Genomic DNA, 14,872 nt, shown 5'->3' on the forward strand with positions numbered 1-14,872 from the left:
ACCTCAAAGAACTTCCAGTCTTTTTGTGTATCTGAAACTTTTTCCCTGAAACATAAAGAAAAGCCAATGGTTAATACCAACCATTGTATTTTTTGACACTCAAAACAAAAAAAAAAGAAGATAATGGTAGCAAAACAATATCAGAAACTAATCTGAACAATGAAGTCATTCCTTCTAAAGGACTCTTTCCTCAGGAAACTTGGCCTCTTCCCAGCATACTTCCAGGGCCAAATAAATACCATTAAATTGTTTGAGCTCAAATCTTTAACTAGGACTGAAGTGATCAGGGGCTCAAAGAGGCAGAAACAACAAAGCTTCTCACCATCTTAGCAAGAATACTTAATTTAAACAGGAAGTTACCAGATGGCACAATGAGGCAGATTCTTTATTCCTCCCATCTGAGGACCTACAAAGATAATTTTTTTTCTTTTAATATAAACCCTTATCTTTTATCTTATAATCAATAAGGTAGATTGGTTCCAGGGCAGGAGGAGTAAAAGGGCTAAGCAATGGGAGGTAAATGACTTGCCCAGGGGTCAGCTGGGTCGCTCAGTGGATTGAGATCCAGGCCTAGGGGCAGATGGGTAACTCATTGGATTGAGAGACAGGCCTAAAGATGGGAGGTCCTAGGTTCAAATCCAGCCTCAGGCACTTCCCAGCTGTGTGACCCGGGGCAAGTCATTTGACACCCATTGCCCACCCTTACCACTCTTCTACCTAGGAGCCAATACAAAGTTAAGGGTTTAAAAAAAATACAAAAATTTAAAAGAGAGAGAGAGAGAAAGAGAGAGAGAGAGAGAGAGAGAGAGAGACAGAGAGAGAGACAGAGACAGAGACAGAGACAGAGACAGAGACAGAGACAGAGACAGAGACAGAGACAGAGAGACAGAGAGAGAGACAGAGACAGAGACAGAGAGAGAGAGAGAGAGAGATGGAGAGAGAGACGGAGAGAGAGAGAGAGAGAGAGAGATGGAGAGAGAGAAAGAGAGAGAGAGAGCACACCAGACCTAGACAGGGGAGGTCCTGGGTTCAAATTTGACCTCAGATACTTCCTAGCCGTGTGACCCCGGGGGCAAGTCACTGAACCCACATTGCCCAGCCTTTACCATTCTTCTGCCTTAGAACCAATTGGTTCCAAGACAGAAGGCAAGGGTTAAAAATAAATATAAATAAATGATTTGCCCAGGGTTGCCTAGCTAGGAAGAATCTGGAGCCAGAGTTGAACCCAGAAGCTCCCTGACTCTCAATCCACTGAGCCACCCAGCTGAGCCCTGGCCTAGCCAAGTTTGAAGGGGTCTCTGGTCAGGTTGGCAGCAGGATGATGCTTCCTTGGTCATGGCAATTCTCTCCCTTTATCCTCTGCCTCCAGGGAAGTTGACATCTCAAGGTCTCTCTCTCTCTCCTCCTTCTTAACTGAAAGCATGCTTCGTTTCATTCATGCCACTGGCCCGGGAGCAGTTATACTTAATCTACATTAAAACCTTCTATACATTGTCAAAGAGGAGCATTAACATTTTCAATGGTCTTCAACAGCTAATCCCCCTAGTCTGCTCATGTCCTCACAGCTCTTAAAGGGTTCGGATCAAAATTAAAGGAATAGGGCAGCTGGGTGGCTCAGTGAATAGAGTGCCAGGTCTGAAGTTGGGAGGTCCTGGGTTCAAATTTGATCTCAGACACTTCCTGTGTGACCTCGGGGTCACAACCCCATGTACCTGGCCCTTACCCTTCTATCTTAGAACTGTTACCAAGACCGAATGTAAGGGTTTAAAACAAAATGGATGAGTCATCAGGATTGGGATTGGAAAGTATTTGGAGGAACAAAAGAATGAGATGGAAAGTATAAGCTGTGACAGTGGTAGGTCATGAAAAGAGAAACTGAAAAGGGAGCACAATATTCACTTTCAGTGCATGAAAATGAGGCTGAAAGAACCTTCTATCACCTGTATTAGTCAAGAAAACATATTCTGTCCCATTAAAGCAAGATTTGCTCAGGAATCTTTGCAATAAAAAGTCCCTGTTGAGGCAAATGGAGCTACATGAGGTATGTGAGTGCCTCCTTTGAAGTTCATCTTGCTACCCTCATTCCTGAAGGTCCACTAGATTCTGGCTGGGCTTCAAGGAAGCAGGTTTGGACTAGGTAGTCCAAGGAGGCAGAGACCAAACCCAGGTTTATCTGGAGTTGATCTTGGGTTGGAATCTATGCCAGGTCTGAATATTTCATTAGGTCCTGAATCCCTTGTTGTTTCCTTATTGTGACAACCTCTGGGTTGGCCCAGGTATTGAACCAATGTCCCCAAGAATTACCCTGAATCCTTTAGAACCCTCCTTTAACCAGAAATAGTTTACTTCCTGCATTGAAATCTTTTAAAAAAAAGCAATAACTCTAACCTTCTATCTTAGAATCAATACTATTACTGGTTCCAAAGAAGAAGAGCAGTAAGAGTTAGGCAATGGAGATTAAGTGATTTACCCAGGGTCACACAGCTAGGGCTGCACTGGATCTTAAGGGTCTAAACCCAATCACTGCCAGCCCCAAAACATATTGCTGGCCAAGGATTAGAATTGCTGAGAAGGGCATAATTTATAAGGTACTCAATTTCCTTCTAAATATGTTTCTAATTTTTTGTTAGACTAATTTATATAGATCAAATCTCAAACCTAAATCAAGTTCCAAGTCTTTAAAAGAGAGAAAATGCTCTTTTTCTGTAATGTTTTACTGGCAAAAAAAAAAAAAAAAAAAAAAAGACAGGACACACCAGAATTTCTCTGGGGTAGCAAATACATAATCAGAATTTCTTTGGTACAGTTAAAAACCACTCCCCAACCAAGGTTATTGTGTGGCATTTTAGCACTTCCACTTCCTCTGCCCACAGGGGCAAGCATGCAAAATGAAGAGGGGCAGGGGTGGAGAGGGTTTGAGTTAGGGGCAGGGCTAAGGGTGGAGGGGTGGGTGGCAGGGGAGAGACAAATCAAATTGTGGTTTAGGAAAGCAATGTCCACTTGTATTCTGGGAATCAGTTTAGAGCAGTCCTTATTTTAGATGACCTAGTTTTGCCCATTCCCAAAGCATGTAGAGCAGCATTAGCATCTGTTTAAAGCCTGGAAACAATGACTGTAATAGCAAAGAAGAGAAAGGCTTCCTTTAAAAAAACAAACAAGCAAACAAAAACAACCACCCCTGGGGACACACAAACTTCTCTCTTTTTCTTCTCTATCAGCCCTATCTCTCTGTCTAGTAGTCTGACTCTCTCTCTCCTCCCTCCCCCCTCTCTCCCTTCCTCCCTCCCTCTCTCCCTTAAGTTACTTAGGCTTCAGTGCTATTTGATGAGTGCTCCTTTGTTCTTCATCAGACTATTGCCCACAAACATTCTAATTTAGGACTATTCCAGGGAAAGTGTGAGGTCCGAGGCTATCCATCTAAAAGGGGTTCAGGGCCTAGGCCATTCTCCTTATGTGATTTCCAGCCTTCTCTCTCCAAACAATTATTTTTCCCAGATAAAAGCAGTTTGAAGTGAACATCATAGACAATTAGGGGCTGACGACATCTTTTTTTTCCTTCAGGTACCAGCCATCAACGATCTTCCTTATCCAATGCCATGGCATCATTAAAGGGTGGGGCACAGGGTGTAGCCATACAGGTTCAGGTTATTTGTTCTTTATGGCTGACCCAACAAGGCTGATATGCTATGGAGTAATTTTTTAATTTTGCTAAGAAAATACAAATACATTTTTCTAAAAACAACAACAACAACAAAAAAAAAAACACTTAAAAAGAGATCATCGAAACCTCTGTGAAACCAAGAATGCAGACTTAAAACTAGAAAAGCCAGACCCTCCTTCTTCTAGAAAGACATTGAAAGCACAAAATTAACATCCCCCAAATTGCTAGTTTCAACTGAAATTTCTGTGGAATCTCAAATTCAGCCTCAAAGAGGATGAATAATAGCAAAAGAAGGGCCAGCCCAACATCAAAATTGTGCCTATTAGAAGGGAGGAAAAGTCAGAAGATAGGCTTGAAAAAGAACTCCTAGTGATGTTCACTTATTTACATTGTGTGAAAGTTGAATTAATAATAATATACTGACATCAACTAATTACATGGAAGGCAGACACCATTGTATGGGGCTCCTACTCTTTCCAAGAAATGAGCTAGTCTCTAGGAAGTAAGAACATTAAGTACTATGGGAAGTCGTGTCCTCTAAATAATGGGACTCCCCAGGTAGGGAATTCTGTTGACAGCTAGCTACCTCTACAAATCTGGGCCAATATATGAGAGGAAAAGTGAATAAGAATGAATGGAAAAATCTCAATGTGGACTTAAGGGAATGACTTTAAAAATTGTTAAACTTTATGCTAGGAATGAATTTAAGTGTAAATGTTTTCTAGCAAATTTATTTGGCTGTGTTCAATGTGAAAATTTCAATAAAGTATTTAAGTTTAAAAAAAAAACATGGGTTGAGAACATGGAACTACAGCCTTGGATTTCACAACATGGAAGTCACTGAGAAGAATGGAAGTATAAAAGGAGCTCTGGAACTAGAGCCAGAAGGAGACCTGGATTTGAATTCTGGTACCCCATATTTACTACCTATATGACCTTGAGCAACTCAGTTATCCCCTGGACCTCAGTTTCTTAATCCGTAAAGTAAAAAGGTTGGACTGGAATGATATCTGAGGACTTCCAAGGCCTCTAAAATTTCATAAATACCTAATTTTAAAAAATGTATTTACTTACTTTCCACAGGCCATGTGATGCTTATCAGGCATTCCCAAACCCAAAACAAGGAGACAATACTTCTGGGCAAGATATTTTTGGGATTCTTCTAACCTTTCAATAACTAATTCCATCTCTTTTTTCTCTAAATGGCTCCTGAGGGAAAAAAAAGATTACAGTTTAAAACTCTTAAACTGACAAGAATTATAGTCAATCTGAGTTATCATTTACCTAATAGGCTTAATCAGCCTAAGTTATAGGCTATTTTGAAAGAAATACAGTTTTCCAATGTTTAAATAACTCCATATAAGGAATTCCATGTGAATTCTAGTGCCTCTAGAAACTGATGCAGAGCAAAAGAAGCAGAACCAGGAGAACACTGTACACAGAGAAAGATACATCATGGCACAATTGAATGTAATAGACTTTTCTACTAGCAGCAATGCAATGATCCAGGACAATCCAGAGGAACTTATGAGAAAGAACACTATCCATATCCAGGGAAAAAACTGTGCGAGTAGAAGAAAAACATATGATCAATCACGTGGTTTGATGGGTATGTGATTGGGGATTTGGACTTTAAATGATCATTCTATTGCAAATATTAATAATATGGAAATAGGTTTTGAACAATGATACACATATAACCCAGTGGAATTGCTCATCAGCTCTGGGAGGGGAGAGGGAAAGAACATGAATCATTTAAGCATGGGAAAATATTCTTAATTAATTAATTGATAAAACTTGATAAATAAATTCATATAATAATAATTATGGATATCTCTTCCAGCTTGTGACTTTCCCACTGTGATTTAAATATATCACAGGTCAGCATAAGAAATTTGGAAGTTTTGCAGAAGTTGCAGATGATAGGCAAAAGTCATCAAACACAGAAAAGTTTAGAAGTTCAGAAATGCATATATATGTAAACATATATATATATAAACATATGTATAGAATTGCATAATTTCAACATCTTTTAATACCATAAATGTATTCAATTTCTTTTCTAAAGTTAAAATTATTATAAAGTTAAGTTTTGCAAAAAGAATACAAAAGCCAAAAAATTGTATTTTACAGATTGAGGGGGCACTACCCCCACTAACCTAGGATGTGGAAGGGATATCTGTAACTTCATAGGAAGGTGTCACAAATATTATCCTAGATTCTTATAGTTCAAAGGATCCATAGGTATGTATCTCCATGAGGAAAGTCTGTCAATAAACATTTATTAAACCCCTATTATTTTGCAGGTACTGTGCTAAGCACTGGGGATATGCCAAGAGGCAAAAGACAGTCCCTGGCCTCAAAGAGCTCACAATCTAAAGAGGGAGACAAAAAGGAAACAACTATATATAAAACAAGTTATGTAAAAGACAAATGGGAAATAATTCAGAGGAAAGGCACTAGAATTAAGAGGGGTTGGAGAAAGGTTTCCTGTAGAAAACAGGACTTTAAGTTGGGTCTTAAAGCCAGGAAAGCCAAGAGGCAGAGACGAAAAGAGAGAGCATCATTTCAGGTCTGGAGAAAAGCCAAAGAAAATACATAAGAATTGAGAGATAGAGTGTCTTGTTCATGAAAACAACCATGTCATGGACATTGCCACAGCATTGAAGAGTACTTAACAAGGAGTAACCTGGGAAGGTTAGGAGGGGAGTAGATTTTGAAAGGCTCTGAGTGCTAAACGGAAGATCTTGAAGGCCATAGACTGGAGTCGCTGGAGTTTATTAAATAGGGTCAGTGACATGGTTGGATCTGTGTGTTAGGAAAATCGCTTTGGTGGATGAAAGGATAAGGAATTGAAGTAGGGAGAGATCTGAAACAGGCTACTGCAATAATCCAGGTTGAGGTGATGAGGACCCCTCACTTTGGTGGCAGTGTCAAGGGATGACACAAAGCCATAATCTATAGGACATAGCAACAGATTGGATATGGGGAAGTGGTGGTAATAGCATTGAGGATGACACCTAGGTTGTTAAGCCTTAGGAATGAAGGGATTGCATTGTCCTTATTTAACAGTAATATGGAAAGTGAAGAGATTTCAAGATGGGGAAGATAATTAATCCATTTTAGACTTGTTGAGTTTAAGATGTCTACTGGACATCCACTTTGAGATGTCCAAAAGGCACTGGGAGATATCAGATTGGAGATCAGCAAAGAGGTTGGGGCAGAATAGGTAGATTTGAGAATTATCAGCATAGAGATGGTAATTAAATTCTTGGGAGCTGATGAGATCACCAAATGAAGTAGAATTAAAAAAAAGAAGTGAGGGTCCAGGAAAGAACCCTGTGGGACATCTATGGTTAGAAGGTGTGATGTGAATGAGGATCCATCAGAGACTGAGAAGTAACATTCAGATAAATAGGAGGCGAACCTGGAGAAAGTAATGTTCTGAAAATCCAGAGAAAAGAGAGCATTCAAGGAAAAGAGGGTGATCAACAGTGTCAAAGTCTGTGAAGAGGTCAAAGAGAATAAAAATTGAAAAAAGCTAATGAATATGGCAATTAAGAAATCATTGGTAACTTTGGAGTAAGTTTTTTTTTTAATGAAGGATGAGTTTGAAGCTGGATTTAAGGGGTTTAAAGTTTAAAGATTTAAAGAGAGAGAGAGAGAAGAGAGAAGAGAGGAAAGCAGAGGCACCTTCTATAGATGGTCTTTTTTATTTTAACTACACAGGGAGAAGAACTGTCACTGAGAATGGAAGGATCAAATGGGATTTTTTTTTCAAGTGAAAATGAGGGAGATATAAGCATATTATAGGCAGTAAGGAGGGAGAGCAGGGAGACAGGGAGAGATTAAAAATAAATTATAGAGTGGGAATGACAAAGGGGATAATCTGATGGAGGAGACAAGATAGGGAATGCTTTGATAAGGAGTGTGAGGAAAGGATAAAGGGGGAAATAGTGGCAGGAGACATATGAGTGATACAAAGTGAAGAAGGGAGAAGAGAAAGCTCATGGCGAATGACCTCAATTTTTTTTTTTTCTGTAAAAAAGTCAAGTTCTCAGTGAAAGAATTGGGAGGTGGGTAGGAACAGCCATGGGAAGCTTGAGTAGGGATGAAACATTTTTCAAAGAGCTGCTGTGGAGAATGAGATAGTGAGTTGATGAGGAAGATATGTGGTAGGATTGCCAAGCAGTAGTTAAGTTAACCCAGTTAAGGTTGTATATGTATAATATAAATCTGTAGTGGACCCAGTCAGGACAGTTGAGTGACTTTCTCTACCTTTGTTCAGAAGCATTCATAGAAAAGAAATGCATGGTGGGAGTCACCCAAGTCCTGAAGTTTATAGCAGGATGCAATTATGGAATGATAAGGGATCTAGGGACTCAGGGGAAGAGGATTATATAGATTTCAATTGGCTTCACAAGGGCTCAAGATGGGGAAGAAAGGAGAAGGAGATGGACTAGGAGAGAACTGAGGACTGAAGTCTCAAAGGTCCCAGGTTTGGCCAAAGAGTAGAGTTCAATAATGGAAATCGGGGAAAAGTGGAGAGCCATAGATTATGGTTCAATAAGGGGATTTCAGAATTCTTAAATATGGAGGTTTTACATTTGTGGGCAAATAGCAAGATAGAGGGTATGACAGTGAGAAATGAATAGGCTTGCAGGGTTGAGTGAGGGCAGGAGTTGGGAGAGGAAGGAAAAAGAGAAGGGAGTAGCCTGGAGTCTATAAACAGTTGCTTACAGAATTTCGATTGGATGGTAGAGATGAATGGTATGAACCTCAAAGGAGAAGTTACTGAATGACAGAGGTAGGGAAGTAGCAGTGGGGAACAAGGAGTATTCCAACTCCCCTGCCTGAAAGAGTGAGCCAAGGAGAGTGAGTGAGGAGATAGCCAGTTCTGAAAAGTCAAGAGAGGCTGTATCATATAGGAAGGTGGTCAGAGGGAGCCAGGTTTCAGTAATTGCTAATGATGGAAGAGGTAAGAGAAGGAAAGATTTAAGATGAAAGGTAATCCAGAAAAAGCAGAAAAGATCTGTTGTTACCAATGCAGAGTGAAACAAGCAGAACTGAGAGAACACCATACACAATAAGAGCAATATTGGATGATGATTATCTGTGAAAGGTTGGCTACTCTCAGCAATGCACTTGGATCTGGGACAATCTTGATAGACTTATGAAGGAGAATGCTATCTACCTCCAGTGAAAGAACTGTTGAAGTCGTCTTTCACATCAGTATATCTTTGGTTTTATTTTATTTTGATTATATATGAATTTGCTCTTACAACTATGCTCAGTATTGGAAGTGTGTTTTGCATGACAATAAAAAATGAAAAAAAAAATGAGGGGAAATCTGTTGTCTATTAAACAGGCATTCCCAGAAGGCACAGAAAAAGGGGAGGGTGGTGTTTCATAGGAACTTTGGGGTGGGAGGGTTAAGGGGGATGAGAATCAGGGGCAAAAGATGATAGAAAATATTTGGATGATAACCAAAAGGGTTCGTAGCCACATGGACATTCAAGGTATGAGAATGATCATCTTTGAGTAGAAGGTACCAGTCCTCTTCCCAAGGGAGGCTGGAGAAAAGTACAAGGGTAGCTAGGTGGCACAGTGGATAGAGAACCAGGCCCAGAGTCAGGAGGTTCTTTTTTTTTTTTTTTAAACTCTTAACTTCTGTGTATTGGCTCCTTGGTGGAAGAGTGGCAAGGGTGGGCAATGGGGGTCAAGTGACCTGCCCAGGGTCACACAGCTGGGAAGTGTCTGAGGCCGGATTTGAACCTAGGACCTCCCATCTCTAGGCCTGACTCTCAATCCACTGAGCTACCCAGCTGCCCCCCAAAGTCAGGAGGTTCTTAGTTTAAATCTGCCCTCAGACACTTCCTAGCTTGTGACCCTGGGAAAGTCTTTTAACCCCAATGACCTAGCCCTTACTACTCTTCTGTCTTGAAATGCATATATAGAATTAGTTCTAAAACAGAAAGTAAAAATCGCCTAATTCACCTTTATATATTAGTTGGATAGATCACAAAACATATTAGACATATAGCACATTTCACTAAGGCATGTGACGTGTCCCACATGATATCCTTGTGAATAAAACGAAGAACTATTGGCTAGATCAAAGTATGGTTGGATAAGTTCATAGCTGGCCTAACAATCTGAATGTTGATTGATGATTCATAGGCAAGATTCCTGGGGCAATTAATTCTTTAGCCTGTTTTTGTTTAGCATTTTCATCAATTATTTGTATGTCAATCATATTTAGAGTTAGAAAGGATCCCAGACATCCTTTAGTCTGACTTTCTCATTTTATAAGTTGAGGAAATCAAGGGCCAACATCACATAAGATATAAGTGATGAGGACAAAATTTGACCTCAGGTCCTCTGATGCCAAATACAATACTCTTTCCTCTAATTTAACCCTTTCATTTTATAGGAAAGGAAACTGGAGCTTGAGCTCTTAAGTGATTTGCCCAAGGTCACATGGGAAGTAAGTAAAACAATTCAAACCTGGGGGTTTCTTACTCCAAAATCCAGTATATTCATTGGGTCATATTGCCAAGTTTATTAAATCTTGGGATGATATAAAACTGGTATGGATAATTATGGAGAAAAACCAGAATCAATACCCATAAAACATTTTCACAGCATAGACATATGGAAAAAAACTAAGAAGATAAAATTTAATGGAGAAAAATGAAGTCTGGGTACTTTTGCTAAAAAATTAGTTGATAAGTCTATGACACACAAATAATAGCTCTTGGAAAAAGAAACAGCTTTAGTTGACTTAAATTAGTCCAATATGATCAATGTGACTGTAATGTCAAAAAAGCTAACTTGATCTTAAGGCAGCTAAGTGGCACAATGGATAGAGAATTAGGCATAGAGGCAGGAGGACCTGAGTTAAAATCTGTCCTCAGACACTGTGTCACCCTGTTTGCCCCAGTTTCCTCATCTGTAAAAAGAGCTGGAGAAAGAAATGGCAAACCACTCCAGTATCTTTGCCAAGAAAAATGGGGTCACAAAGAGTTGGATAGAAGTAAAATGACTGAACATTAATTCATGAATAAAAGCAGTGTGTAGGCACCAATACTGTCTAAGACTCTTCTTTGTTGGTCAGACACATTGGTTGGTCACAGGACTATGGGTGCCACATGTCAAGAGGGACACTGACAAACTCATGGCCATCTCATGGGAAGCATGGCCAAAAGAATTGGAAATATGTAGTTTAGCAGAGAGTTATCATTATGGACATGACAGGACATAATAACTGTCTTCAAATATTTGCAAGGTTTATACAAAAGAGAGATTAAACTTGTTTTATGATATTCAGAAATCAGAGCTAAGATCCATGAATAGACCATGAAGTTCTTACTTTCTAGCACTAGGGAATGTCTAAAAATATTCTGCACTATCATTTAATAAGACACTTTAGACCCTTAGTTTATTTGTCTACTTGTCAAGAGTGATGAAGAGGTAATTCTTACATCAAGGAAGGGATTCTTAATCTTTTTTTTGTCACAAGCCTCCCTGGCAATCTGGTAAAGCCTAAAAACTCCTTCATAAAATAATATTTATAAATGAACAAAATACATAGCATTGTAAAGGAAACCAATTATGGTAAAATACAGCTATCAAAATATGTTTAAAAAACAAAACAAAAAAAAAAAAAGAACAGGTACCTGGACCCCAGGTTAAGAATACCTGAACCAGGATAAGTTCCCAATTCTACGATCAAAGTCTGCTTATCAGTGTCAATTTCAAAACATGCCTAATTTCTCCCCAGGAACTATATGAACACAATTACAAGACAATTTTCATATAAATAAAGTCAATTCTAAATGACTAGAAAAACGTTAATTGCTCATGGTTAGGTTGAACCAATATAATAAATGACAATTCTACCTAAATTAATTTACCTATTCAGTGTCATATCAATTGAAATAGCAAAATGATTATTTCATAGTTAGGAAATAATACTCATCTGGAAGAACAAAAGACCAAGAATATGAAGAGAATTAATGGAAAAAATATCAAGGAATTGGCCTAGCTGTACCAGATCTCAAATTGTATGATAAAGCAGCAGTCATCAAAACACTCTGAGACTGGCTAAGAAATAGAATAGTTGATCAATAGAATAGATTAAGCACTCAACACACAGTAGTAAATTACCATTATAATCTACCTAGTATTTGGCAAATCCAAAGATCCAACTTTTGGAAGAACTCACTATTTAACAAAAACTGCTGGGAAAACTCAAAAACAGTATGGCAGAAACTAGGCACAGACCAACATCTCATGTCATACAAGAAGATAAAATCAAAATGGATACAGGTTTTGGAAATAAAGGGTAATACCATAAAAAAAATTAAGGAAGCACAAAATCATTTACCTATATGGGGAAAATTTATGACAAAACAAGACAGAGAGAGCATTATGAAATGTAAAGTAGATACCTTTGACTGTGTTAAGTTTAAAAGTTTTTGCACAAACAAAACCAATATGACCAAGATCAGAAGGGAAACAAAAAACCTGGAAAAACATTTTATAGAAAGTATCTCTGACAAAGGCCTCAAAAATATAAAGAGAATGGAGTCAAATTTATAAGCATACAAATTACTCCCCAACTGATAAATGGTCAAAAGATATGAACAGGCAGTTCTCAACTAAAGAAATTAACTATCTTTAGTCATATAAAAAATGTTCCAAACCACTATTGGAGAAATGCAAAGTAAAACAACTCTGAGATACCATTAAATCATACCTATGAGGCTACTAGCTAGTATGACAAAAAAGGAAAATGATAAATATTAAAGACTTGGGAAAATTGGGACACTAATACATTGCTGCTCACACTGTGAACTAATCTAACCATTCTGGAGAGCAATTTGGAATCATGTCCAAAGGCCATAAAACTGTGCAGACCTTGGGGCAGCTGAGCAGCTCAGTAAATTGAGAGTCAGGCCTACAGAGAAGAGGTCCTGGGCTCAAATCTGGTTTCAGAACCTAACTGTGTGACCCTGGGCAAGTCACTTAATCCCTATTGCCTACCCCTTACCATTCTTCCTTGTAACTAAATATACAGAATTAATTCCAAGATGGAAGATAAGGGTTTTAAGGGGGGAGAAATTATGCATACCCTTTGATCCAGCATTACCACTACTACATCTGTATTCCAAAAGAAATCAAAGATAGAACCTACTTGTACAAAAATATTTGTACAAAAATAGCTTGTGTGTGTGTGTGTGTGTGTGTGTGTGTGTGTGTGTGTGTGTGGTAGCAAAGAATTGGAAACTCTAGGGAAGTCCATCAACTGAGGAATGGCTGAACAAGTTGTGCTATATGATTGTGATGGAATACTATTGTGCCATAAGAAATGACGAACAGGACAATCACAAAAAACCTGGAAAGACACATGAAGTAATGCAGAATGAAGTGAGCAGAACCAGAAGAACAATGTACACAGTAACAATAAAGTATAATGATCATCTGTGAATGGCTTAACCATTATCAGCAATGCAAGGATCCAAGATAACTCCAAGGGAACCATGATAAAAAAGATTATCCACCACCTCAGAAGGAACTGATAGAATTTGAATGCAGATGAAAGCATATTATTTTTCACTTTTTTTCCTTCACGAGATTTTTCTTATATGTGATATGTGTCTTCTTTCACAAGATAATGAACATGGAAATATGTACTGCATGATAACACGTGTATTAACTTATATTACTTACCTGCCATCTTGAGGAGGGGATAGGGGAAGAGAAAGAGGGAGAAAACATGAATTGCAAAATGTCATAAAATGATAATTAGGGGCTGCTAAGTGGCTCAGTGGATTAAGAGTCAGGCCCAGAGGCAAAGGGTCCTGCTCTTAAATCTGGCTTCAGACACTTCCTAGCTATGTGGTCCTGGACAAGTCATTTAACCCCCATTGTCTAGCCCTTACTGCTTGATTCCAAGATGGAAGGTAAGAGTTTAAAAAAATTATTTAAAACAATATCCAAATATAATTAGAAATATAGAATTTTTTAAAATATGCATTATTTCTCCAAAAGATATCCAGAAAATCAACTCAACAGCAATAGCACACTGGATGGCTTTAGCTCTTTATGGGATAATTCTACTTGTTATAATATCTGCATTAGTTCTGAATACACTGACATGAAATATAATCCTCAATTGAGTTGTATATTTGAAGTACTTTAATTGGAGCTGCAACCAGAAATTTTTTATTAATCTGATCCTTTACAAATCTTTCCTCAGTTCCACATTTAGTTATCAATAAATGCTTTTTAAAATTCCTTAACAAGCATGTAAAAGGTTTACATTGTCAAAGCATTTTGTATCTAGGAAGTGAGCACATCCAAGACTCCTAGAACACGAACATCATTAGTCTGTCAAGGAGACTCTGACCCGAAGCCTCAGGGTCAAACAGTGAAATTGCTGGCTTTAACTCTCCTACTTACAAAATGTCTTAACTCATGGGAACACAACATTAAGTACACTGCCTAAAGTGGTCATTGGTTTGGTATTAAGTATCCTGAGAAGTAACAAATATTTTTTTTGGCTCAGAATATTGTTTTTTGCTATGGCTATTCATCTTTAGGTATTTTGGCAGGCTTTTTATGCAGTTCATAAATCCTTTAGAAAGAAATTTCTGAAGGTAGTTGTTTGGAAAAAGAAAACACGAACATACAAATAAATCACAATAGACTCAGGGAAGGTAGTGCGGTTTGTTAACAAACTGCCCCTCTCAATTATTAACTGTCTTAAGATTCACATGGTTCCCCCATGTCAAATTGACCCATTTATAATATAAGCACTCTCCACGTTCTATGAAGATATTTGGGGCAATAACAAGGAAGAAATAGATTGATTTCTACTCACGCCATGTAGTTTTTGGGCTTCTTTCCCAATGAAAGTTTTTCCAGATAGTGAGATAAGTAGTATAACAAGGCCATGAGGAAATCGTCAAGACTCTTATTCCTACAGAGGAAATAAAAAATTACCACTGTTGGGGGCAGCTGGGCAGCTCAGTGGATTGAGAGCCAGGCCTAGAGACAGGAGGTCCTTGGTTCATTCAAATCTGGCCTCAGATACTTCCCAGCTGTGTGACCCTGGGCAAGTCACTTGACCCCCATTGCCCACCCTTACCAATCTTCCACCTATGAGACAATACACCGAAGTACAAGGGTTTAAAAAAAAAATTA

At 38.5% G+C, this 14,872-nt stretch overlaps 1 protein-coding gene across 1 annotated transcript in view; it reads right to left on the reverse strand.

The window, feature by feature from the left end:
- PPP1R36 (protein phosphatase 1 regulatory subunit 36) overlaps positions 1-14,872 on the reverse strand; it is a 32,749-nt gene that overhangs the window by 4,141 nt on the left and 13,736 nt on the right. Inside the window, exons 7-9 of the mRNA XM_044664850.1 lie at positions 14,550-14,648; positions 4,736-4,870; positions 3-45 (exon numbers count right to left, since the gene is read on the reverse strand). Of these exons, the coding sequence (XP_044520785.1) occupies positions 3-45; positions 4,736-4,870; positions 14,550-14,648 (277 nt within the window). The remainder of the gene's footprint in view (positions 1-2; positions 46-4,735; positions 4,871-14,549; positions 14,649-14,872) is intronic.

This window comes from Gracilinanus agilis, chromosome 2, assembly GCF_016433145.1.
Source record: "Gracilinanus agilis isolate LMUSP501 chromosome 2, AgileGrace, whole genome shotgun sequence".
NCBI lineage: Eukaryota > Metazoa > Chordata > Mammalia > Didelphimorphia > Didelphidae > Gracilinanus > Gracilinanus agilis.